Source organism: Drosophila persimilis, unplaced genomic scaffold, assembly GCF_003286085.1.
Source record: "Drosophila persimilis strain 14011-0111.01,24,50 unplaced genomic scaffold, DperRS2 tig00000520-arrow-pilon, whole genome shotgun sequence".
NCBI lineage: Eukaryota > Metazoa > Arthropoda > Insecta > Diptera > Drosophilidae > Drosophila > Drosophila persimilis.
The window spans coordinates 4707905-4735418 of record NW_020825317.1 but is presented as its reverse complement, the minus strand read 5'-3'; the positions used below and the strand labels follow the sequence as shown (position 1 = coordinate 4735418).

Genomic DNA, 27514 nt, shown 5'->3' with positions numbered 1-27514 from the left:
GGCCACTCAAAGGGGAATAGTAGCATACCAAATGAATTAGAGAGAGATCCGGAGGAGAGGCGCACGAGTTCCAGTCGACAGTCCACGGACGGAGAGGAAGGTCCTAGGTCCTCCTCGAATGGTTGAACGAATGGCGCCCGCGGTGGCGCATGCAGGTCAGAGCCGCGTCAAGCTGAAATCAAAGTCGCCTGCAGAATCCAGCGGGAGATGGACTCCCCCGAGTCAGAGTCCGTGCCAGATGGATCAGCGAATTACCAGCAAAAACATCAGCAACACTGCCAGCAACAGCAACATAAACAGCAACAGCAACAGTAACAGCAACAGCAATAGCAATAGCAAGCACAATAGCAATAGACGAACCCCTCCATGGAACAGCCTGCACCTACACCAGCTCCTGCTCCTGGTCGTCCTGGCCTGCAGCTGCTCCTTGCCGCCTTCGGCGCAGGCATTACGTCTCACGAATGGCGGCAGCAGCCTCAGCAAGAGTGCGGCCGCCAACAAGGAGCAGCTTAACATCGGCCTCATCGCCCCCCACACAAACTTCGGGAAGCGAGAGTACCTGAGGAGCATCAACAACGCCGTCACGGGGCTGACCAAGACGCGCGGCGCGAAGCTAACCTTCCTCAAAGACTACTCCTTCGAGCAGAAGAACATCCACTTCGACATGATGTCCCTGACGCCCAGTCCGACAGGTGAGTCCATGATCCATGGGGATCCGTTATACCCCGCTCTTGCCCCGCGGGGCTATTGTTAATCCCGGGGAACTGGGAAAATTTGTTTATTGGATGCCCCTAGCTGACCCCCGCTGGTCACGACACCTGGCCGGCGGTCGTGTTTTATTTGCGTGCGGGGTTTTTAATGGCCGTTAATTTTGAGCTACTTAAGCGCTTAATACCCGCACCTTCGCCTTGCCTCATTCCCACAGCGCATTCTCTCCAACAGCCTGCCAGTCCTGCCTGCCACACAATGGAAAAGCGAATAAAATTGCGAAAAAAATAAATGAAAGGAATGGAAAGGAAAGATGTGGAAGTGCGCGAAGGATGCCAGCGACATAAATAAATGTCCAGGCCAGACTTCAATTAAAACTTGCCAGGGTTGCCGGGGTCCGTTGCTGGTGCTGCTCACAACAGAGTTGTCAAGGGCCACAAAGGGCGGGCAGGACTGGCAGAAAAAATGTAAATGGAAATGTTTTAAATGCGGGAGGAATGACCGGACTAAGGGGATGGGGGGTTGCATAACTAAATGTCCAGGCCAGAGCCGCTGGCCAGGGTTGACAGGGCACGTTCCCACTATGTGAGCAGAGCAGGACCTCCGCTCTTTGCGATTCATTTAATTTTACCCAATTTCCCGTTTAAAAGCGTTCAGTTCGAACAAATGAAATGTCCAATTATCAGGGTTGCCAGTGCCGCTGCTAAATTTGGAAAAAAGGATTGCCCATCGATGCCCGATGCCCGATTCAGTGAAGCAAACGAACCCCACTCTCGACTACTCTCTCCATTTGATTGCATCAACTTCGAATTCCGAATTCTGTTTTCCAAGTGCAAAATTGCATTTCAAAAGCCACGCCCACGGCCGCACTGCCAGGGCTGCCCCCCTCAGTTTCGAGTATGATTCCTGCATTGGGCAACAAATTGCATTCTCCACATGCAACTGCCACTCGGCGCTCTTCTCGATCCCGTTCCCCCCACTCATTCGCAATGTGCCACAAAAATATGCAGAGTTATAAAGTGTGGGGGGGGGGGAAAGAGCCGGGGAAACTTAACGTTTCCAAGAGGAAAGCCAGCCAAAGGGGCTGCCAAGGAGGGGAGAAGGAGAAGGGGGCACTGGAAAATGCCTGGCAAGCGGCAGAGCGAAGACTGATTGCTCCCGGGTCAGTCATGTGCATGTTGCTCGTGTCTGTGGCACAGAGCGCTGCCAGGAGGAGGAGGAGGAGCATATTGAAATTTTATGTTGCATTTCCACAATTTTGTTGGATAAATTGATAAAGCAAACAACACAGACCCACACACACACACACACAGAGAAACAGGAGACAGAGAGGGCGTGAAGAGGGGGTGAGCGCTGGAAAGGAGAGCAAACAAAAACCCAAACGAATTTTCAATGCTGTTTTAATGTTTATTATGGGGGCCAGGACCTTCGAGCATGTGTGTCTGTTATTCTGCATCTGCATGTGTATGTGCATGCGAATCTATGCCTGTAGCTCTGTGTGTACGCAAATTACAACACATAACAAACAAAGTCTGTCTGCTGATTGCCCCATCCACACAGCCGCTGCCAGTGCCAGTGCCAGTGCCTCTGCCACTGCCACTGCCACTGCCACCCATCCGAGTGTGTTAGTCTATTGGGAATTTATAATGGATTTCTATAGCTCTCACACAAAAATAGACACTGACGGGAGGGGAATGCGAGGGGGAAACGAGGGGAGCAGTCATGTTCGCTCGATTGTTATTTCTCACAAAACGTCGAACAATAAGCGCGTAGAGTGGATGTTTGCCATGATTTGTGCCTCCTACGTCGTCTCCTACGAGTACGTATGTCCCCGCTGCCACCCATCCCTCCCATAACATTCTATCACCACCCAAAACCCCCATCCCCCATCCCCTGTCCCTGTCTTTAGGTGGAAAACTTTTGCCATACTTGAATGCTGCCGCTTGATTGCTTGCATCTCTTCGAACGGCTCCTCCATGGCAACCGAATCAAGGGCCGCCTTGCCCTTGCCCAGCTCTTGCCCAGCCCTCGCCTCCCTACCACTGAACAGAACCAGTCCAATTCAATCCAATCCAACCAACCAATCACCCACCTATTCAACCAATCGACCCATCGATATCCTGACCAAAGTTTTGTGGCTCGTCTCTGCCCGCAAATTTTATAATAATCGTATGGAAATTGAATTCGATTCTATGCCCCATTCTGTTCTGTCCGTCGCTGAAGTTGTCATTCTACTTGTTCGACGCGTTCCTCATTGTCATCGAGGCGAGCTCGAGATGGGATCTCTGGCCAAGAGAAGAAGGAGTAGATACAGGAGTGGAGTGGAGTGGGTTGGATTGCTATGAGTGTGTCCCAAGCAGCAGCTTCCTTCGTTCGGAGACGTATTCTTGCCCCTGAAGTTGATGATTTTGTGTCAAAGTAATTTCATATGAAATTGTATTACTTTAACCTCCAGACACAACAAACGATTACCGACGATGAGAAGGAGTATAGAGAGTATATATATATATATATATATATATATATATATATGTGTGTGTGTGTGGCAGCCTTTCCTAGTGCCAACCATAAACTTTGATGGCCTGATTATCGAGTTTGGCTCATTTGCGGCGATGGAAAACGGCCAACAACAAAAACAACAACAAGCAGACCAAGAGTGGGAGGAGACCAGGGAACCAGCCCCAGATTACGGACAATTGCTTTACAGGGCCAAGAGCCCCAGTAGCGAACGAGTTGAAGATGGGTCCATCGGGACTTTTCCCCGACTGATGGGATGAGTCCCGACTGCCGCTAAGAGGCTGAGGAGCTAAGAGCTGAATGAATGAATGTTCTAGAACTTTAGGAAATTGTATTTAACATGGATTTACGAATTTAGACTGACAATTTTGAAGGTTTCTTCTCTTTTTGACTTACTCCAAGCCTTTTGAGACCATTCGCAAGATATATGGGAATTTCATTTTGGCGTTACGTTGAAAAAAACTTGTGTCAAGAATCTCTTTCTTTAGGATACAATAATAAGGGACTATAAAAATATAAAAAAAACCTATGTTAATACTTTAACTTAATAGGTTTTCAGAGCAAAGTTCATGAAAATATATGCCAATTGGTTGAATAAAAAATAATATGGTGGGCATTTGACCGAATCTTTATGTTATCTATCTTCATGATTTATGATTAGTGAATGAGGAGATCTGAAAGTTATGAGGTCCTCCTTACGGCTCAAATGTGGGAAAAGTTTCGCGTAATCGTAAAAACATTTTTATTTGAAAACTTTGCCTGTATGAGAATGTAATCCATCTGTAATCCGCAATCCGTAATCCGTATTCCGTAGTCCCCAAACTGTTCTCCTATGTTGTGGCTGAAGAAGCACAAGTGCCAGGGACGTCGTCTAAGCTCTATTTGGCTTCTCGCTTCACTGTCCACTTAATCTGTCCATCCGACTAATTTGCAATAATTGTAGAACAATCGGGTGAGCCAGGCAGCGAACGCCAGAGCCGAATCACTGATGGGATAATTGGAGCATTTTGGGCACTGGTTGGCTGGTGAGTTTCACCCATTGTCTGGGCTCTACTAGACAGACGGCATCGTGTTTCAGCTGTATTTTCGTCCTTTATCCGTATCTGCTCACCCATGTGGGTCCAATGGTTGGATGCGGTCTTTGTTCGTCTGCGCTTCGTCTCGAGAATTGAATGCATTTTTGGCCAATGCACTCTTCCAGTCACGCCTCCTAATTGCTATTCACATGTATGGGGGCAAGTATATTTTGATTTGATTGAACAGTTCAAGGATTTGATACTTTAATTGTTGCTGCTTATTGCTATGATTATTTGTCTCTGATCCCCAGAAAGTGTTTTTGAAAGTGAGCCGCTAAGTGAGTCTTAAAGCGACACATAAAGTGCGCCTTGAAGTGAGCTAGAGAACTTTTTCTGGAACAGGCAACGAGGCGTATGAGTAATATCATTGCAGCCGTTTTCGGCATGACAATTAATGGCATTTTGTATTCTCAATGAATGGAATGATTGAATGATCCAACTAAGTCCTTGCGATCCATGTCATCGCTCCCCCTTTCTCGAGGCTAGTGGGATTGGTTTCACTTTGTCAAATGACATTTTAAGTTGGCGGAAATTCCACCCTGCCCCGAATCAAACTGAACGGAACGGAACAGAACAGACAGAACACAACATACTCGGTATCATATATCACTCTTTTGTCCCCGACAACAGTCCGGTAACTGCGGACTATCCCGTAAGTCATTTTTCTTGTCATCCTCGCGAGCGGAACTGCTCTCTTTTCAAGAGGGAGGAAGCAGTGGTTGAGTGGTGGAAGTATTGCTCCTGCCCCTCACCTGCCCGTTATTATTAGCCATTGTACCCGCGATTACCTTCCGGCAGGACTGCATCGGGCCATCGACATGGCCGTGAAGGCTGTTAACCTTGTTTACATCTTGTCTACACTTGCTGCCACCTAGCACCTCTGGTCTGTCCACCTCCAGTCCATCGTCCATCGTCTATCGGGTAGGAGAGCCTCGATAGCCAGAGGGGGATCTACGGGCAGGCCATGGCCACGGCCACCCATTAATAAGCTGTTGAAGCATGTTTCTGTCGCTAAGTGAGGGCGATTTGCACACCTGCCAGGTGCCTTGTGCCCTGGGTGCCTGACAGGATGCCTGCCGCCATCTGACCCTCTGCTTTCTTCCCCCTTTGCCGGACACTTCTAATGCCATTAAAATGCATCCCTGATAAAAAGGTCCTCTCCTGGAGTGAGTGCTCGAGCGAATGAATATGGAAGTGGATGGATTTCTATGAGTGTTCGTCTCCACTATCAAGACGAGGAGACCCTTGAATTGTTAAAGCGGCGGAGGGGCCATTGCACAGCCCCAAGGGATTGACTTGTCAGGCTCCGGGACCCCTGGCCCTATTTATTGGCAACGTGCAAATATTCGGCCACAGCTGCGTTGGCCGTAAATTGATTCTAGGATCCATCCTCTCTAAACAGGACTCTCCTCCCCTCTCCTAGAAGCCTCCGCGACATGCGTATGCGGTGAGTGCCAAGGGCAATCCATTCACATTGTGTCCTGTTCTGGCAGGCAGCCCCATCTCCAGTCCCCATACCCCGCAGAGGACCCAAACAAGCCCCAAACAAATGGTCAGCATTGGGTGGGCCTCTGGAGCGGGGGAAACGAAAACGAATGGCCACAGTGCCTCCGGCCAAGGCGAACCGAGACTGGACCCGGGACCAAGCGAAGTCAAGCAGGACAATGGGAGGTGGTGGGGCCCCAGTCCAACTAATTGGCGCCCCAAAGATGAAGGAGCAGACGGAGCCGAGAAGAGAAGAGAAACCCCAGTCACTGCCAGGTCAACACTGACCCTCGGGCCTAGTCGCACCCTACTTCTTCTTCTGCTCCTTCTTCTTATGTTCCACCTCCTTCTTGCTGGACGCCTCTGAACTTGGACTGCTCTTGGTTCTCCTCCGCGCGCACATACAAAGACCAACTGGAACAGAGGCTGGCCCCGGGCTGAGCACTGCGGTTGATCCGCCGGACAGACGCTGGGGATGGGGATGGGAATGGGACAAGAAGCACAGGATTGTCCCTCCTTGGGCGACCGGCCTCTTGTGTATATGTGTATGTGGGTAAAAGTGTGTGTGGGTAAGAGTGGGTGTGGGTGTGGGTGTGGCTGTAGGTTCGGTTTCGGGTTACGAGCCATGAACTGCGCTTAAGTCTGTTGACATCGCATACATGGCCAGTGCAGGCCAGGCCGGGCCGGGCCGGGCCGGGCCAGGCCTTGCGGTGACGGTGCTGACAGCCAGCAGGGTTGACGGTGGCTCTATCTGGTCTGGTGACTCTCGAAGAGCTGTACAGGATTGCGGGCACAGACAGGACACACTAAACTGCTTGATTATACACGCTCAAATGCTAATGATGAAAATGGAAGCCCCTTCCTCAAGCGGAACCAAACTGAATCGAACTGAAACCACGACTAATGGCCCTCTCTGGCCAAGTGGTTGCGGTTGCGGCTCCCTCAGAAGCGGCTGTTCTGTGCTTTGTTGTGGTGCGATGCGGTGCGGTGCGGTGCGGTGCTGAGGTACCAACACTGCTTTCATGGAACGTTTGGGGGCATGTCCTAGGGGCTCCTCCTCAAGGCTCTCAGGTTATCTCGGGCTCGAGTCGCACGCTTTTCACTCTCTCTGTAACCCGAGGAAGTAAGGTGAAGCGAAGTGGAACTGGGACTAGGACTGGAACTACTTTTCCGCATCACTTTGCACCAAAAAGTTGTTGCCCCAGCCACGCCCCAGCCGAAGACTCCCCTGCCAAAAGACAGCCTTGTCAGCAGCTGCTGCAGTAGTAACTTGACGGGACTGCTGTGACACGCTTGAATCCAGGACCTAGGAGCCAGCGGTCCACTGCTCGAATGAATCAGTTTTAATTCGATGCTAACAACAACAGCGGAATTTTGACAACGCCAGAAAGGAGGGAAAAGGAACGCTCCAGTCTGTTGCAGGGAACGGCAAACGCCAGCAAAGACGGAAAGCCATAAGGATAGGAAGGCATCCGGCATCTGGCATCTGGCATCGGCATCTTCTCCTATCTCCTATCTGGGGCGTTGGGGCAGAAGTATCTCGGCTAAGTCGTGACTCAGCATAGTTCCCGTATACCTAAGTGCATGCCACACACATGTCTGCCACGTCTCCACAGAGGAACCCTGTGCACTGCCTGCCTGCCTGGCTGTCTGTGTGCCTGACTGTTAAATATTTCACGTGTAAAACTCATCTGACAAGAGCGCCATGAAAAGCGAAAAATCATCTGGCAACACTTTGATATTCGATAAGATGTTTTTCGAGGGGACTTCCCGCTGTCGTCGTTTCCTTATCGTTGTCTCCTCCTTTGCTCCTTGGCCGCCTCTCATTTACACCCTCCCGCTGTCCACAGACAGAGGAGAATGCTCTGTCTTCTTTCATTTACCCTCCTCCTCTGTCCATCTTTCTCCTCTTTCGCTCTATTTCTCTCTCTCTCTCTGTTGTCATTGCCGTCATGCGGATTTTTGGCGCTCTATCTCTGCTTATGCGTGTTTGTGTGAGTGTGTGTGTGTGTGTGTGTATGCTAGTGTAAGGGTGCATGGGTGTATGGGTGCTTCTGTGGGTGGCATGGGTGCCAACTCGTGTGACGTCAAGTTATAAAATATGCGCCAAGTTCCCTGTCAACCAGCCATCCAGCCATCCAGCCAGCCAGCCAGCAGCCACAAGTTTAGTTTTGTTCTGTTGCTGTTTCTGTTGCTGTTGTTTTTCCATATTTTACATGGTATTTCTTTTTATTGGCATGCCACGCCCATGTCAGCTCTCTGTGTGTGTGTGTGTGTGTGTGTGTGGTGTGTGTCATTTGCGTGGGTGAAGCTTAGGGTGATACGCACACAAAGCTCAGCTCAGAGGCAGGAATTCATAATGCACGAAAGTTGGGAAGGGAATTTCGGTGCAGGCAAATTTCGCAGCATAGAAATTTCGAAAAAGTGAATATTACAAAAGAATTTCGGACAACTGGGACGAGGAATACGAAGAGGAACACGTAGTGGGTCTGAAAAAACATATTTGGTATTTTCATAAATGTTTTAATCGGGGGACCGAAAGAATGATCCACTAGTAATTGCAGCACAGCAGAAAAGGAAAATCTAACCATATCCACCAACCTTTTTTGAATTTTAGGTTTTAAGGATTTTCTTCGTTATTCTGATACAAATTGTTATTATTCCTTTGTATTAATAACTATCCATTTGAATTATTTATGAGAAAGCAAATGGGAAACTGAAATATAATGATGCTTTGATGGTTTTCTTAGGAAACGTCATAGGACGTTGAGAAAAAATTAAAGAAAAATTAAAATTCATTTTAATTTATCAATTAATCATTTTTATTTCAATGTTGCACATACCTAATTTTATGTGTATGGTGTACGGTGTAGGGTGTAGTACGGGGTACAAAGGGGAAGCAGTAAATCTACCAACTCTTTCATGTCTACCCACCCTCTGGAGCCTGCTTAGCCAACCGGAATTATCATTGCAATGTTTAATTGTGTGCACGAGATGTTAAACTCGTTCGGAGCGATAGCATGAGGCGCACTGGGGACTGGCTTAGCAGGCAAGACAATCTTTTGGCATCGATGGCGATGCGGGTACTGCTGCCACTCCAACTCCCACTCCTAGCACTTAGCTCCCTAATCCCAGTGCTGTCCCAGTTACAGTCACAGACGCGCAACGCCCCCTGTTCCCGCATTAGCAAATCGAATCCGAGCGTATTTTTGCATTATCGAATCCAAGAGCGATGGAGTAGGGAGTAGCAGAGAGCTATCCTTATCCTAATTGTGCTTTATGCCACTTTGGGCACACTCTGGCACCGCACGTCGTTCCACGCGTACGCGTATGTGACAAGATATGGCCGTGCAGTGGAGCGGCGGCAGTGGAGGAGCGGGGTCTACAGAGAAGTCGTGTATGCATTAGATACACTTTCGAGGGCACAAAGAGCGCCCCTGAAAGATTTATGAAGGGGAAAAGCACCAAAGGCAGGCAGGGAGAGAGGGGTCTCCATGCCTGTCGGCGCTATTTCCACTTGCCTGCCTCGAACGTAATGTAAAAAGTTTTCCAAGAATAAGAAGGCACACAGAGGCAGAAGAGGGGCAAGGCACCACACGCACACACACACACACACACACACACACACTCCGCCGCCTCACCGCTTCACCGCTCCATCTGCTCTGGATCCTCTTTTGCACTCTATCACTTGCATTGTTGGCAACTCGTGATAACTTGCGATAAAAACGAAGGCAATTGAATGATGCTTAAATGAAATTAATGGATGTTATAATAAGTTGACAGACTTGCCCGTGCACACACCACCCACAGACACAGCCACACCCACACCCACACCCACACCGCCTGCCAACGCCTGTGATGCTGTCAGGGACGACGTCAAGCGAGGACGAATGCGAAGAGACTCAAAGCCAAAGCCCAGTCACAGCTGACAGCTGTCAGCTGACTCCTGCTCTTGGCTGGGCGCTGCCACAACAATAACAACCCCGTGCCTCGCTCTCCCACTGTCCCACTGTCCCACTGCTCCACTCCAAGCCCGGGTGCGGCTGGTGGTTGGGGCGTGCTCCTGCGGCAGTCAAATTGAGGCAGCGCTGTGTCAAAATTCAATTTGCACATTACAAAAAGGAAGCCCGCTCTGGCTGTTGCTTCCCTGCTTCCCTGCTCCCTCTCAACGGGAAAATCTCCTTTGTGGCAGCGCAATTTTCGACTTCTTGGGACCAACACTTCCGGAGTGGAGGAGTCCGTGGGGTGGATGTGGATGTAGAGGGGTGTTGTGTGTGAGAGGGTGATGGTGATGGAGGACCCACTTCAAAAGGGGACGGTGGACGACCCGCAGTGGCAATTGTGTCCCTCCCGCCCGGGCGGCCCTACGCTGCGTTGCGTTACGTTACGTTATGGGCGTGACGTTATGGGCAACGTTGTAAGGCGTGGTTAATCTGAAGAGGGAGCGTGATTCCAGCTCTGAGCGGCAGAGGACAGGGCGCAGGGCAGAGCGATTCCTTCTGCCCCAATAAGTATGCTACAAAAACACACAGAAAGAACAGACAGAGAGACAGAGAGACAGACAGACGGACAGAGAGAGGAGCTCCACTTCGGTAATGCAATTACAGGGTGTTTAATGCACGCAATTAAAATCGTAATGGACGGACGGGGACGCACTCAGGATTCAAAAATGTTCGCATCAAAGTGTGGAAATTAAATTTTCGAAGTCGCTGGCATCCAGCGCAAGACATAATTCTGTTAAGTGAATTTATATTGTCGATTAAATGCGAACAAAGGTCCGCACAATCCCTCTGCCCTTTACACCCCTCTGTCCCTAACAGCTGGCGGGAGCAGTTGCCCAACAAATCAACCATCCATCCATCTATACATCTATCCATCCATCTATCCACCCATCTATCCATCATCCCCGACTGCGGTTGGATGTGGGGGCCATGGGCCTATCCATCTAGTCATCCTGCTATGCCATCTGTGTATCTTTCCATCTATCCATCGTTGCTTCCATACGTATCCATGGGAACAGATATCCATCTGTCCCGTACCCGTACCCGTACTCGGTCCGGTGTGGAAATGGTAATTGAATGCATGGATGGTGGATACTGCAGAGTCCACTGCTAGCGGGTAGCAGGGTAGAAAATTAGCAGACCGGCAGACCCGCCGGCTCTCTCCGCCATCTCTGGAATCTGGAATGCAGAGAGCAGAAGTAAAGTGATGAAAAAGTTAATTAAACTTTTTGATGAGATTTCACATTCTGCCAAAGCATTGACAGACGACTGACAATTTCCCCACCCCCTCTTACCCCCCATGGAGGATGGGGCGCGGTAGGGATTTTAGATGATGTCATCGAAGCCTCTCACGTTCTCAAGAACTTGGCCAATGTCTTGTCAATTTTGTCGCTCTCATCTTCGAGTGTCTTCTTCCAAAACTTCCAGCCCGGGAAAAACTTCCGAAATTGTCTCTGGTCATGGCTAAACAATGAAATCGATACCCCACTCCCCACTCCCCCCGTGGCCCTGATTCTTGTTTCGCAATCTTTTCAATTGAAATTGCATGTGAATTAATTACCACGTGGCGGGCGGCTGTGGTCTGGTGTGGCATCTCCCCAGAAGAAACTCTCAAAAATGACAGGCGAAACGAGGCCGCTGACAACCCTGACGGTACATGCCACCTGCCTACATGCCACCGCCACAACACCTTTAAGTAGGTCAATTAGCGAGGTAGCTGCCTCTCTGTGGCTGCGGCCTTTCATGGGTGCAGACTGAAAAGAATCCACTAACCAATATCAGTCAACAAGCTGCGGCTTTTCTGTTCCACATCTCCCCCTTGAACCCCTCCCCTAACGACACTTGGTAACCCAACAAAACGCTCTGCTTCGGAGGCCTCCTGCCTCCTGCGTCCTGCCTCCTGCCTTCTGCCTCCGGCTCCTGTGGCTAGTAGGTGGCTAATCTGCAATTAATTGCCACACATCTGTACACAAGACACGCACGAACTCCGATTGAGATTGGAATTGGAACGAGCGGCAGTCTCCAGTCTGAAGTGTGATAAAATGCCAAGGGTGGGCGGGAGTTTGTTTTATGGGTCAGGAATGCAAATGGACCGATGGCTAACCCCACTTTTCTCTCTCGTCTCCTCTACCACACAGCTATTCTGAGCACCCTGTGCAAGGAATTCCTTCGGGTGAACGTCTCAGCCATCCTGTACATGATGAACAACGAGCAGTTCGGCCACAGCACCGCCTCGGCCCAGTACTTTCTGCAGCTGGCTGGATATCTGGGGATACCGGTGATCTCATGGAACGCGGATAATTCGGGCCTGGAGCGCCGGGCCTCGCAGTCGACACTGCAGCTGCAGCTGGCACCGAGCATCGAGCACCAGAGCGCAGCCATGCTGAGCATCCTGGAGCGCTACAAGTGGCATCAGTTCTCAGTGGTCACCTCACAAATAGCCGGCCACGATGACTTTGTACAGGCGGTGCGCGAGCGTGTGGCCGAGATGCAGGACCACTTCAAATTCACGATCCTCAATTCGATTGTGGTCACGCGGACCAGTGATCTCATGGAGCTGGTTAACAGCGAGGCACGCGTTATGCTCCTCTATGCCACACAGACGGAGGCCATCACCATCCTGCGTGCCGCCGAGGAGATGAAGCTCACCGGCGAGAATTACGTGTGGGTTGTTAGCCAGTCAGTGATCGAAAAGAAGGATGCCCACTCCCAGTTTCCGGTTGGCATGCTGGGCGTTCACTTTGACACCTCCAGTGCGGCCCTAATGAACGAGATCTCCAATGCCATCAAGATCTATAGCTATGGGGTCGAGGCCTATCTCACGGATCCGGCCAATCGGGATCGTCGCCTCACCACACAGTCCCTGTCCTGTGAGGACGAGGGACGCGGCCGCTGGGATAATGGCGAAATGTAAGGAATCACAAAATATCTATCAGTTAGAGCTGTTAAACAATTAGTATTTTAACGTTTTGTACGTACTTTGCACGAGAAAAAAATAAGGTTTAAGCCTCGATGAGTTGGACGATATTTGGAGGATATCTCCCTCATACTTGAAAATTGTAATAAAAGCTCAATATCTTATTTAAAAATTCATCATACGAAAGGTCACACAATTCTCTTTGCCCCCGATTATTTGTTTTTGATATCGGCACTGCAAATGACGACTGAAAATTATAAAAGTACACGAAGTCACCAGCCCGCGGATTGAATTTTAAAAAGATTATTGGGGGCTTATTGTGAATTCTTAGTAGATCTACTCATCCCGGTCTACAACCTAATTTTTGTATCGTGCAAACATTTAAATGTTGTGCGGCTATTCAAAGTGGATGATTTGTTCGGTCCCTGCGTTGAACAGCCCTAGTAGGAATGTCCGTCTGTCAGAATGAATACTAAAGACACAGGATGTCTGAGAGTTGGAAGGAGTCGCATCCATTAGGTTCCTTATTTCACGGGACTTATCGCCATATCTTCCATAGCTTCTTTAAGTACTTGCGCAACGTCTCCATTGAGGGGGATCTGAATAAGCCGAACATTGAGTTCACGGCGGATGGGGACTTGAAGTCTGCCGAGCTGAAGATCATGAATCTGCGGCCCAGTGCCAATAATAAGAATCTCGTTTGGGAGGAGGTAAGTGGCGCTTTCTTCGCATGCTTTGCTCTCACTTTTTACTTTCACCTTTTGACTCACTCTCCTTACTTGATCACTTGCTCCACTCCACTCCGATTCCCCAACGCCACCTGAACACCTGATTACCTGATCAATTCGATCTTCGATCACCTATTTGCACCGCTTTGTACACATGCTGATCCTGCCATGCCACCTCAACCTCAACCTCAACCTCCACATCCACCACTCCACGATCGACTCCTCGGCACTCCACTCGGCATGGATATTGGAATTATGGATTATGGAATGGCGCGCAGATTGGAGTGTGGAAGTCGTGGGAGACACAGAAGCTGGACATACGCGACATCGCGTGGCCAGGTAACTCGCACGCACCGCCCCAAGGCGTGCCCGAGAAGTTCCATTTAAAGATAACATTCCTCGAAGAGGCACCCTATATCAATCTGTCGCCCGCGGATCCAGTGAGTGGCAAGTGCCTGATGGACCGCGGTGTGCTCTGCCGTGTGGCGGCAGACCACGAGATGGCCGCCGATATCGACGTGGGCCAGGCACACCGCAACGAGTCCTTTTACCAATGCTGCAGCGGCTTCTGCATCGATCTGCTCGAGAAATTTGCGGAAGAGCTGGGCTTCACCTACGAGCTGGTGCGGGTCGAAGATGGTAAATGGGGTACACTTGAGAATGGAAAATGGAACGGGCTGATCGCCGATCTGGTCAACCGCAAGACGGACATGGTCCTCACCTCGCTCATGATCAACACGGAACGTGAGGCGGTTGTTGACTTCAGTGAGCCATTCATGGAGACGGGCATCGCCATTGTGGTGGCCAAGCGGACGGGCATTATATCGCCCACGGCCTTCCTTGAGCCCTTCGATACGGCCTCGTGGATGCTGGTAAGTCTCAGATCTCTCTCAATCTCTATCTCCCAGTCACAGTCCGGTAAGTCGTTTCTTTTTCCTTTTTCCCTTTTCCCTCATACTCTGGCGTCTGTGTGATCAGGTGGGTATCGTGGCCATCCAGGCAGCCACCTTCATGATCTTCCTGTTCGAGTGGCTCTCGCCCAGCGGCTACGACATGAAGCTCTATCTGCAGAACACCAACGTAACCCCTTACCGCTTCTCCCTGTTCCGCACGTACTGGCTCGTCTGGGCCGTACTCTTCCAAGCGGCTGTCCATGTGGACTCACCGCGCGGCTTCACCTCTCGCTTCATGACCAACGTGTGGGCCCTCTTCGCTGTGGTCTTTCTTGCCATATACACTGCCAACCTTGCAGCCTTCATGATAACCAGGTAAGACACTTCGATTCTACGACTCCACTGCTCCTCCAACGATCGAGATCACTGATCTTTCCCCTGATCTGGCTCTCCAGGGAAGAGTTCCACGAGTTTAGCGGCCTCAACGACAGCCGCCTGGTGCATCCGACCTCGCACAAGCCCTCGTTCAAGTTCGGCACGATACCCTACAGCCACACGGACTCGACCATCCACAAGTATTTTGGGAATATGCATCTCTACATGAAGAAGTGAGTCCCAGCTACCAATCCTAGATCTCAATCAACTCTCAACTCTTCCGCTTACTATTAGCTATAATAAAACGAGCGTGGCCGATGGCGTGGCTGCCGTGCTCAATGGCAACCTGGACTCTTTCATCTATGATGGGACGGTGCTCGACTATCTGGTGGCCCAGGACGAGGACTGCCGCCTGATGACCGTCGGCAGCTGGTATGCCATGACGGGTAAGCATCAGGACATCAAGGCGTCAGGCATTCCTTTGTGCATCCCTCTCTCCATCTTGATTTCGATCCCATGTCCGTAGGGTACGGCCTGGCATTTAGCCGCAACTCCAAGTACGTGCAGATGTTTAACAAGCGGCTGCTCGAGTTCCGGGCAAACGGGGACCTGGAGCGGCTGAGACGCTACTGGATGACGGGCACGTGTAGACCGGGCAAGCAGGAGCATAAGTCCTCGGATCCGCTGGCCCTGGAGCAGTTCTTGTCCGCTTTTCTGCTTCTGATGGCCGGCATTCTGCTGGCCGCGCTGCTCCTGCTGCTCGAGCATGTCTACTTCAAGTACATACGAACGCGGCTAGCCAAGAAGGATGGGGGCCACTGCTGTGCCCTCATCTCGCTCTCCATGGGCAAGTCGCTGACCTTTCGGGGCGCCGTCTTCGAGGCCACCGAGATCCTCAAGAAGCATCGCTGCAATGATCCCATCTGCGACACGCACTTGTGGAAGGTCAAGCACGAGCTGGACATGTCACGGCTGCGAGTGCGCCAGCTGGAGAAGGTTATGGACAAGCACGGCATCAAGGCGCCGCAGCTGAGGTGAGTCTCGCAATCCCTTTCCACCGATTACCCAATTACCCCATCTCCCATATACCAGAATTCAAGATCTATTCATCTGTTTTGCCATCTATCCTTTTTCGCTTCTGATTACAGGCTGGCTTCGTCATCGGATCTGCTGAACCATCATCATCTGAAGGAGCGACCGCCGCTGCTGGGAAACCTTAGTTTGGCTGCCAGCGCCCAAGATCTATACAGGTGGTAAGTTTTCTTTGTGCATGCGCCCCTTACTACCAGGCGGACTGGACCTCTAGGTCCTTCCCCATCCCATCCTGCACGCATCTGCACCTTCAGTTAGTCCTCCTCTTCGCTGTCGTAATTAAATTAAGCAATTGCTTAAGATAACATTCCTGTCCGGTCCAGTCCGGTGTTTTTGTTCTTTCTGTAGTACTGGGAATGGGAATGGGACTCCGCTAATGATGTCTGGCAGCTGCTACACACAGCTCCCAACCCACAGTCCAGCATCCAGCACCCAGCACCCACTACCCGCATCCGCTTCCGCATCCACACCCCGGGGGCTGCTTTTCTCTGGTTGCTGCTTCTAATATAAATATATGGAAATGACTTTATTAAATTACTTTATCTCGGTTCCTGATTCGATGTCGACCAACAGGCGAACACACAGACCTGGGGACGGGAGCGAGAATGAGAAGGAGAACGAGAACGGGAACAAGAGCACCTCACTGGTTATAGTCTTTAGTTATAGCACAATTTCCGACAGTTCCTGTTGTCATTCATTTGGTTAGTTCTCTCCTTCTATTTTCTATACGTATGTCCATGTGTGTGAGAAGAGTGTGTGTGTGTGTGTGTGTGGCTCCTTCCATTTGCATATCATTCACAATGGGGTTGAATGTACGGCTGGGCTTTTGGAGAAGGATGTGGAAACGTTTTACGACCCTTCATACGGCACATTTCCTTCGTTGGCTCTAGTCCACTGTCATTCCCCCAATTAACAGATCAGGGAAGTGGCCTGGGCAGGGCAGTTCAGCCTGAATTTGCATCAACATTTCCATCTCCATCAGAATCAGGAGCTCATCAGTGGCCAGTGGCCGGTGGCCGGTGGCCACAACCCGTACAAGTATATGTATTTGGTACCCCCAACCTAACGTTCGGTCGGTCATTCAGTCAGTCTGTCACTGTGTCAGTCAGTGAGTCAATCATTTACTCGTCCATTCCTGGCTAAAACCCCAGCCACAATGCACATACTCGTACTCGTCTTCGTGCTCGTACTCGTACTCGTACTCACACTCGTACTCGTATGGCGTGTATGGGTTGCACCTTTCACCCGCCCGACCCACTTCCGGTGACATATACTCGTATAGCCCGCCAGCCCCCAACCGCAGTGCGAATATTACTTTTTGCCCTCTATACCCCGGCTCAGACCCCTCATCCTACCCTGTTCTTTTGAATGGAATTAGGGTGTTTATGGGCCGCAGCCCAAGGCAGCCACAGGCATCAGGCACCGAGCACCGAGCACCGGGCACCGAGCACGGGGCATCGGACAGCAGCTTTATCCTCAACCACACATTGTGATTATTTAGTTACTGGCCCCGGCAGGGCCAGGCGCCCGAGAGGATACGAGTATCTATGGCATTTGCCTGGCAACAACAGATAAAACACAAGTTAATTACCCTTTTTGGATTCTGGCCGGCATGTCCATATCCCTCCCGACAGCCATTAAACAAGGTGTATCGCCAGATGAAAGCTAACTTAATTATTGGCAGCACTATAGGCCAGTGGTTTTTGTAGTTTAAAACATTTAAGCCAGGAAGCTGCTAGAACTGCTAGAACTCTAGCAATAATTCCAAACAACTCGATTTGCTTTGATAAAAATGCAGTTCAAGATGGTAGGAACAAGTCGATTTGTCTACTTAAGAGTCGTATGGGTTGCTGCACAGTAATAATTGCATTTCTTTGCTATTAATGTCCATGTGAAATCGAGCAGTTTCCAAATCCAAGCCGAGAGCGGACAGGAAATCGTTTGGTCTTGTGACTTATGGTTTTCCATTTTTAATGCTAATACAATAGGAAATTGAACACGTTTGAATTCAATTGGCAGGACTTTTGGAAATATTGGAAATATTTTCGCCTCTGCATTTGCCATGCAAAATGGTGGCTTCGATAATAATTAAGCGCCAATCACATGCCATCGCACAGCCGTGCAGGGCTCAAATTTCGAAGTAAAATAACCGGAGATCCAACATTCAGTCGTAGAATGTCGGGTTCAAAAACTCTCTTCTATTATTTGCAGCTTCGTTCTCTGGCAACAATTGCCAATCCGATTCGGCTGGCAACAATTGCCAATCCGATTCGACTGGCAACAATTGCCGTATATTTTTGAAGTCGTTTAAACCGTCTAAACCGTAGAAGTCCACATTTCTCTTTATTTACATATGTTTTGAATGTATAGATCTCGGAATGCAAGCATTTTGCAAATCAACAATTCTGCTCACTGAAAAATTTCCTCAAAATTTATATTAATTTGTATTTGTAATTTGCAAAAAACTGAAGCTGATGTTATGCATTTCGAAAACGAAGCTCTGACAGTCTCCATGGTGGCCATGCGGTACCAAGATCAGATAGTCCTGCCCTGGCTGGTAGAGACGTCCTGACTTCCCCGACTCCCCGCTTGTGTCAGTTGCCAGTTCTGGTTGCATTGTCCTGTGGTACATGCATGTTTAGGATTCACACGGACGCACGGACCCGCACCAGCACCCGTACAGTCCGACATTTGCATTAATTACAGGCATGTAAACAGTCCGAGAGCTTTGCTAACCAAGAGTCCGAGTCTTTATGTCCGTGTTTGTCCGTGTCTGGTTAAGATCCGGATGCGGATGGAAGAGGTAGTTGGAGTGGGAGAGGGAGAGGGAGTGGAGGTACATACGTACATAAATATGTGCCATTCTCTGCGGTTGCGGCAGTCGTGCATTGTGCGTCATGTCCCGTGTCCCGTGCCCCAAGCTCCAAGCCCCATGCCCCATGCCCCACCGTTGTGTGTGCGTTATGGCGTTCCAAAGATTTATCCACCGCTGCGAATGGAATGGAAAGTTATTTATGTCGGCTTTTGTTGTTGGCCAAACAAAGCGTCGATGGAGGAGGCCCCTGTGCCTGTGCTATCCCATTCCAGATGCGACCAATTCGTATCGAGGAATCTCAGGCTGCCCCCAACGGCTCCTCCTCAGGCTCTGCCTCTTGGCAAGCACCTTTCTTGGGTGCACCCCATGCATGCTCATCATTATGGATGCTGCTGGAATCTGCTTTCAGCTCAGGTTTCCCGAGTTGACTTTTGGCCCCTTGACTTTTTGGCTTTTATGTTGTCCGTCCCTACGCTTCTTAGGGGGAGGGAGGCCAGAGAGAACCAACTTTCCAGCAAATTGCGCAAATTAAGTTCGCGCGGAAAAGCGAGGGAAAATTCGCCTCAAATTTTAAAACAAAATACGAGTAAAGGTACGGGTACGGGTACGGGTAGGGGTATTGGTATGAGTTTCCCATTCATCTCATCTCGTCCCGTCAGTGGCTCGTTCGCCGGGGAAAACATGGAAAACACTTCAAAAAGTTCAACCCAAAAAGTCAGGCAACATGTGGTCCCTTTTTTTTACCATGGAGATGAGGTGGAAAGAGTTGGACAGCCCTTGGATGGGGCTGATCGTGTCACCCGCCCATCTCTAGCGCTCTAAGGGTTTCGGTTACCCATGGTCCCATTCCTCGTGAAAACCCCCATTTGGATGATTCGCTTTTCGCATTTACTTTTTGGCACTAATTTATTTACATGCGAACCCTTGAGAGCTCCGCCCCCAATTGGACGCTGATTGATTGATGATGCTTTAGATCCTGGACTTCCAATGTGGCCCTGTCCCCAAAGTACACCTATTGCTGGTCTTCCTACACCCATTCTCATTCCATTTCATTTCGATCTGTATATATACATACACACACACATATGTATGTACATACAACCCCATCGTGCTCTCCCTCCTGTCTCATGGAGAGGGATGGCAGAAAGAGAGGGAGAGAGGGAGAGAGGCGTCTGCCTTGACACACATTCCCCTATTGTTTGTCGAACTGTGACTGGAACTGGGGGAAGCATAAAAACGGCCATAACAATGAGAGTCTGATTACTATTTGTCACATTTTTTTGTTTTTATTGGTTGGCAGGCTAATTAGCATAGTCCTGCCTGTCCCGGAACGCATGTCCTGCACCACCGACACCTCCCTCCCCAATCCTTTAAGTGCACCATTTCTATTTAGCATGCATGCTTCGTATTAACCATTATCCATTAGCATCACCCCGAATACCCCACTAACTTTCTCGTGTGTCCCATTTGCCATGGATCCCGAAGGTCGTACAAGACGGAGATCGCCGAGATGGAGACGGTGCTCTGAAGCGTTCCAGCCAGAGGAGAGGCGGACAGATCGCAGCTGGAATTAAGGCTGCACTGGGGGACTGCAGCTAGACCTGTTTCCAGAGTGCGTTTTCCAATGCGTTCCAATAAGCACGCACACAAACACACCATACGTAGCCACAAGTTTTTTTACAGTTACTCGAGAACATTCGCCTCACAGCGCCCCCGGCCAACCGGCGCTTGGAGGGCGGGTGCCCCTGCCTAATCAAAATCAATGTTTCAAATAATATGTAAACTGAAAGCTTTTTAAAAGTTAAAGAATATCGGAGGAATAACCAAATAAAATGAGCACGAGAAAGAGAAAGACAAAGAAATTGAACGAAAAAGAAAAAGAAAACCCGAAGCGCCTCACACAAGCCAAAGTTGCACAAAATAAAAGCCAAGCCAAAAATTCAAAGATTGTAAAAAGTAAAGCCAAAAACTAACTAAACATTAAACTAACAGTTAAAGCAGCAGCACTTCATACAAATAAGTTTTAATAAAGAGAGAGCGGCGCTCCAGGAAAGAGAACAAGAAGAGAAGAAAATAGAAAGCGCAGAGAACAGAAAAGAAGAGAAATGAAACGAAGAGAAACGAAGAAAGGGCGAAGTCAGCCGTTACTTTTTGGGCGATTGAACTTGTGAAATGTTAACAATGAGAGAAAGAGAGCAGGCAGAGAGTAGAGAGAGCAATGAGCGAGAGTCAGATGTGACCTACACGTGAAGAAATTTTCTATGTAATTCGTTTAATTGTTTGTGATTGTTGTTTTCGGTTGTTGGTTTTATTCATTTTTTTTTTTATAATTAATATTTATACTCAACTAGGCGTATAGCTAATTATGTCTATATATATACATATATACATATGTATGTAGGTATGCATACAGAAGAGATGGGCGGTACAGCCCCAGGTGCAGCCCCAGCATAATACTATATACACCTTAAAATATTTATATGTATATTTACCTTGCTATTATTACGACGATATAAATGTTATTGCATGTACACGTACATATACATATGCATATGCATATACACAGGAAGAAATCCAACCAATATACCATAAAAACATACATATGTATAGTTAAATATATACATACATACATATATATTTTTACTGATTTTGCTTAGGTGCCGCTGCCACAAAGAGAAGGAGAATACAAATAAAATAAAATGTAAAAGAGGTTCGAGTCTCACTAGGAGATAATAACGAATCACGAAACACGGACTAGGCGCTTCCCCTTAAGTTGCTTGCCCTTCCGCTTCGCTAGAACTTTCATTTCGCTTGCTCGTCTAAGAGGACCCCGCCCCCTGTCTAACTCCCTTGTACCGCGCTTAAAGCTAAACTAAATGCGAAATTCTGCTTTATAATTCAACTCTTGTGTGTGGTGTGTGGTCGAAAGTTAATGCCACCACCCAGGTGTGATTATGTCTGTATACAGGGTGAGGCATTCATGTTGTGTTGTGAGTGCTCTTTGGAAAGAAAGTACTCGTACTTACATATGTATGTACATATGACGTATATTAAACAGAATGTAAGGCAGTCCCAGAGCGGTAGTGGCTTGCATTCCGACATGTACATACATACATATGTACATATAGTATCTTGTTCCAGGCCGCTCACTGACACGTTTTCGAGCACACACACTCTCTCACTCATGCACACACGCAAACACACACCCACTCCCCCACCCCGCACCCACCCCTCACACACACACACACACACACACTTGAATAAGAAAGAGATGCAAAATATTTATAAATTATCCTTGTGGATGGACTAAACGTGCTTAAATCCAAACTAAAGTAAAAACTCGAAAATCGAATTAAATGTGTACAAAAAGTTAAACGATTAAATGGATTAACTAATCAAGTCGATAAATATACACGCCACTCACAGAACTAAACGAGAGCTAAATAATGAGAACTTCCAAAGAAGTAACGAGATAACTGTCTGTTTTGTGTTGATATTCGTTTATATGTATGTGTCTTCTAAGTGTTTAGCGAGGAGTATATTCCTAACCGAAAAAAAACAAAACAAAAAAGTAAAAAAACAAATGAGAAAACAAAAACATAAAAAAGAGTATATGTATGTATGTACGGTTGTCTACTTAACGAGCAAAATTAAATGATACAGTTATAAGTCGGTGTGAATATCCTTCCCCCCTTCCCATGCCTCACACAGCACAGACACACAGACACACACAAACCCCTTCCCACTAATTACCATCTGATGAAAACAACTTTAAATACAAATAACAAATAACGCGCGTATATGCATGAATATACATATGCATGTATGCGTGTGCTTCTTTGAGACTCCTTGTTTGATGCCATCTCTGTTCAATTATAGGTCGTTAGGCAACGGCAAACGAATAAGTAGTTGAACGGTACTATTAATATTCTGTTAAATATATGTACTTGCGTTATTGGTTCCATTCCCCCACTTTCCGTTTAAAACGATAAGAGGAGAGAACGAAACAGCAACAACACAAGAGACTCGACAAACGAACTGGACGAAACGGACAAACAGCAAAAAAGCAAAAGCAAACAATGTTAACAGCCAAAAACCAGAAAGAGAAAGAGATAGAGAGAGAGAGAGGGAAACTTATTGAGTTTTATTTGCAAAAGAGTGATTTTTTGTAGTGAAAATATTTTATACACACGTTACGGATGGATTGTATGGATCGGAGGAGGGGAGAACATAGCGAAATGTTAATTATTACGTATATGTATATATTTTTTAAGACAAATTGTTCAGATTTATTATACGAGTAATAACAAAAAGTAAAACAAAACAACAACAACAACAACAACAAGAACAAAACCGATGAAAAATAATGCGGCCAACAACAATTTAGTGTTAAAAAAGCCAACAAACAAACGGCAGCTGAGGTGGCAGATGGCTGCAGAAAGGAGAAGCACGAGAGGGAAGAGAAAACAAACCTTTACGGACAAATTAAAACAAGTAAAACAAGTTAACATTACATTGTATAAGTAGTTAGTAATTTAAAACTAAACCCGAAAAATAAGCTAAAAGTCACGAAAAATTATACTAAACCAACAAAAAAAAAAAAACAAACAAACAAAAAACAAAACGGTTTATGTATACAAACGATGTTTTTTTATTATTATTAATGTTGTTAAGTTACGATAAAGATAAAGAATAATGGTACGGCCGAAGCCAGAATACACCTACAATACAACACTCCCAGTCATGCTCATCCACACCCATACAAAAGAACACCCAAAAAACGAGTGCATTTTGTTAGATGTTAAACATAAAAAAAAATGGAAATCGAAATAAATTTTTAAACGTCAGGTATCTCTTCAAGCATAACGAATAACGAAGGAAAGAGATATAAATCTAAATCTAAATGACAAAATAAAGGAAATAAGCGAAGAGATCGCATTTCAAGTTACTAAAAAAACACACACACACAATTTTTTAACCAAGCCAGAAGTGAACGAACAAATATTCACGTACATAAACTAAGCAAATTTTCATTGCAAGCCAGCTGAATGTGTGGAACATGCAAACATTGTTGTGGTAGTTACCGAAGGCGAGGAAACATACACGTAAATTAAAATATAAACAACTTGCAATAAATGTGTATACCTTACGAGTTTTCGGCTTTTTGTGGGGCCGAGTTTTAGAAAATTGCCTGTTGTGTGCATGTTTCCCAAAATGCGATTTTCTGTTGTGTGTCTTCTGCTTCCCGCAATGAGAAATCTAATTTAAAAGATACCAATTTTTAAATTATGGAGTTTTCTTGACTTCCCCTCACGTGCGGGAAAGACTCCGAGGCACTTGGGACGGGGGATGCCATGCGGAGCGTCCGATACGCAATTTTGTGACGGAAATACTGAATGTCAAAAGCAGTTGGGTTACATAACACGCAATTCTGGGGTCCAAAACTTCGGCTAAGATCTGAGACCGATTTTGGATAATTCTCAATTTATTTCCTCAGCCGAGATCGAAACTTAAACGTGAAGCCTTGGTGGGAAAATGCAGATGATACTCCCGTAGCAGGCACACGCTGTTTGTTTGAATATTTTATCGTTTAGAAAGTCGCACAGAGGTGATATCTTAAAAATTAAAATTTGGCTCCCAGTTTCATAGTAGCCAGCCTTTAACACACACTTTGGCTTTTAAATGCTTTAACTATCGATACTTCTATCGAAGAAGTGCCATCACTTCCTTTTTGTTTGACCTTTTTTGCTAAAACCTCTTTTTACGCAAAATGCAATAAAAGCAAGTAGTTAAAATATGCCAGTTAAGTAGAAAATAGATTCATTAATCGGATAAAACTATGTAGGCATGGCTAAATATTCTATATAGCTGAGAGTATTCCACGGAAGATTAAAAACGAGGAATATATATAATAGAACTTGAATTTGGCAGTATATTTATGGTATATTATGAAAATGAGGTGGTATGTTTCGGTGCTGTTCTGAGGGTCATACTGTAGAAATACTGGTTTTCGCCGCGCTCCCATATGGTGTTTTTTAGTGCTAAATGGTATTTTTGTCAATTATTAATTTAATTTTCAATGTTATATAAAAATCCAATAAATGCAAGTATTTCGAATAGGCCAATCATGTATAGAATTGATTCATCAATCGTATAAAATTGAGTGGGCTTGGCTAAATGTTCCATATAGATAGTATTATTCATCGGAACAAAGAATTGGTCGTTTTTTGAATCGAATTTGAATTCGCCGCAGTTCGCTTTTGCAACAATGAGTCCCATTCCATACACCAACATGTTGCTAATTCCATGCACACATACCCTGGGGGAAATGGATGTTATAGAATTGTGAATACGTTTGTCTTCCAAGGCTCAGTAGGTATCAGGATCGGGATAAATATATACAAGATACTAATAATACACATGAATAAGTCAAAAAAAATATCAATTTGAGAAAAGGTCTTAATAAATTGCGTTTGATCTACATATAAAATTAACGAAATAGGGTGCACAAAGGCCTATACACGCATCATGTCTTCAAATACTAGCAACATTGCGACTGTTTTTTTGTTGAACTATTTTGTTTAAACCTTGTTTTAGTCAAAATACAATAAAAGCAAGGATTAAAAGCTATCCAATCTTATAGAAAATTTATTCATCTTTGTTCTAAAATTATGTGGGCATGGCTAAATATTCTATATAGCTGGTAATATTCGTCGGAATATCAAAAACGAGGAATATGCAAAATAGAACTTGAATTCCTCGGTATATTTACGGTATATTTTCAAATGAGAAGGTATATTTTGGTATATTTCCGAGAGTCGGACCGTATATGCTTCATCGATAACCCCGCGATAACACAGTTTCTCGGCCATTTTGTCAAAACTCCCAGCGGCATCAATTGGCTAAAATTATGTGGGCACGGCTAAATGTTCTATATAGCTAGTTATATTCCACGGAATATCAAAAACGAGAAATATGCAAAATAGAACTTGAATTCGTCAGTATATTTACGGTATATTTTGAAAATGAGGCGGTATGTTTTGGTATATTTCCGAGAGTCGGACCGTATATGTTTCATCGATAACCCCGCGATAACACAGTTTCTCCACCATTTTGTCAAAACTCCCAGCGGCATCAATGGGCAAAAATTATGTGGGCACGGCTAAATGTTCTATATAGCTAGTAATATTCCACGGAATATCAAAAACGAGGAATATGCAAAATAGAACTTGAATTCGTCAGTATATTTACGGTATATTTTCAAATGAGAAGATATGTTTTGGTATATTTCCGAGAGTCGGACCGTATATGTTTCATCGATAACCCCGCGATAACACAGTTTCTCGGCCATTTTGTCAAAACTCCCAGCGGCATCCAGACGTAAGTTCCGTGCCAAATTGTTGATATTTAAAGAAAATGTGGATAGGACTGTGCAATGGTGAAATCCAAAGCACATAGGCAAAGCCCAGCAATGTGCAATCATCGGCAATACATATTGTGTGATTTTTGCACATTTTGTTAGGTGGAGCACGTGGAAGTGAAAATGAATTAGGTTATGTTGAGGCGACGGAGAGTTAACACGAGTTTTTATTTCCACTTCACAGGTTCCGTAACTCTTTCAACGTTAAAATGTCGGGAGGCTTAGATATCTTGTCCCTCAAAGAGGATGACATTACCAAGATGTTGGTTGCCACCACCCACTTGGGGTCGGAGAACGTCAACTTCCAGATGGAGCAGTACGTGTACAAGCGTCGCGCTGATGGTGTTAACATCATCAACCTGGGCAAGACCTGGGAGAAGCTCCAGCTGGCCGCTCGCGCCATCGTGGCCATTGAGAACGCCTCAGATGTAAGTTGTGCGCCTAGCTCTATATTCTGCTTTTGTGAGGACCGACCCCGTGGTTCATATGATGATTTTTGTATCTTTCGGGTATGAAATGCAATGATTTCAACTTAAAGCTGATATGCCACGCCTCACAAGCCCACAGAAAAGCCAGGGTTCCACGGTCGCAGTAAAATGCAGATAACTAATTTTGTCCTTTCATTCGACAGGTCTTCGTCATCTCGTCGCGTCCCATCGGCCAGCGCGCTGTGCTGAAGTTCGCCAAGTACACGGACACAACTCCCATTGCTGGCCGCTTCACACCCGGTGCCTTCACCAATCAGATCCAGCCCGCTTTCCGCGAGCCCCGTCTCTTGGTTGTCACCGACCCCATGACCGATCACCAGCCCATCATGGAGGCCTCGTACGTGAACATCCCCGTGATTGCCTTCACCAACACAGACTCGCCTTTGCGCTACATTGATATTGCTATTCCATGCAACAACAAGTCTGCCCACTCCATTGGTCTGATGTGGTGGCTGTTGGCCCGTGAGGTGCTCCGTCTGCGTGGCACCATCTCGCGCACCGTCGAGTGGCCTGTGGTCGTTGACTTGTACTTCTACCGCGATCCTGAGGAGGCTGAGAAGGAGGAGGCCGCCGCCAAGGAGCTGCTGCCACCACCCAAGATCGAGGAGGTTGTCGACCATCCCGTCGAGGAGACCACCAACTGGGCCGATGAGGTCGCCGCCGAGACTGTTGGCGGTGTGGAGGACTGGAATGAGGATACCGTCAAGACCTCCTGGGGAAGTGATGGCCAGTTCTAAGATGATGACAGCTCAACGCCTCATGTTGAACGATTCTTCTACAACATAAATAAACATCTATTTATGTTTCCCCCGAAAATTACCACGTGTTCATTTTTTTTTCTGTGGCTTGGCTTAGAGCGAGAAAGATAGCTAGCTAGCGTCTGATGCTGCACTCTGCATATGCAGCAGGGATTAGAAAGGGATGGGACATTTTGTACGGCAATTGTGTGTTCCTATCAATTAAGGGATATTATATTTATTATTTTTGGGATTTTTGCAC

General features: G+C 47.0%; 2 protein-coding genes across 3 annotated transcripts; both read left to right on the top strand.

The window, feature by feature from the left end:
* The first annotated feature begins 305 nt into the window (after positions 1–305).
* LOC6596746 (glutamate receptor ionotropic, NMDA 2B) lies at positions 306–20141 on the top strand. 2 transcript variants are annotated; one of them, XM_026990204.1, is made up of 10 exons: positions 306–692; positions 11926–12697; positions 13264–13414; positions 13711–14304; positions 14411–14700; positions 14781–14933; positions 14995–15146; positions 15227–15734; positions 15849–15950; positions 20093–20141. In XM_026990204.1, exons 1-10 carry the CDS (start codon positions 665–667, stop codon positions 20133–20135), a joined length of 2793 nt encoding a protein of 930 aa, XP_026846005.1. In that variant the 5' UTR covers positions 306–664; the 3' UTR covers positions 20136–20141. The 2 variants fall into 2 exon arrangements, with proteins under 2 accessions (XP_026846005.1, XP_002021929.2); XM_002021893.2 differs by having other exon boundaries at positions 15849–15953; positions 20093–20135.
* A 6070-nt stretch (positions 20142–26211) lies between these two features.
* Positions 26212–27331, top strand: LOC6596747 (40S ribosomal protein SA). The gene is made up of 2 exons (XM_002021894.2): positions 26212–26455; positions 26659–27331. The coding sequence occupies exons 1-2, from the start codon at positions 26237–26239 to the stop codon at positions 27250–27252; spliced, it is 813 nt and encodes a 270-aa protein (XP_002021930.1). The 5' UTR covers positions 26212–26236; the 3' UTR covers positions 27253–27331.
* The last annotated feature ends 183 nt before the right edge of the window (positions 27332–27514 follow it).

Bases quoted from the DNA above. Each gene is read 5' to 3' on its own strand.
- LOC6596746 (XM_002021893.2), top strand. From the start codon at position 665: ATGATGTCCCTGACGCCCAGTCCGACAG. The intron at 15,735-15,848 runs GTGAGTCTCGCA...TTCTGATTACAG, and splicing joins ATCAAGGCGCCGCAGCTGAG to GCTGGCTTCGTCATCGGATC. The intron at 15,954-20,092 runs GTAAGTTTTCTT...TGGATCCCGAAG, and splicing joins GCCCAAGATCTATACAGGTG to GTCGTACAAGACGGAGATCG.
- LOC6596747 (XM_002021894.2), top strand. From the start codon at position 26,237: ATGTCGGGAGGCTTAGATATCTTGTCCCTCAAAGAGGATGACATTACC. The intron at 26,456-26,658 runs GTAAGTTGTGCG...TTCATTCGACAG, and splicing joins CCATTGAGAACGCCTCAGAT to GTCTTCGTCATCTCGTCGCG.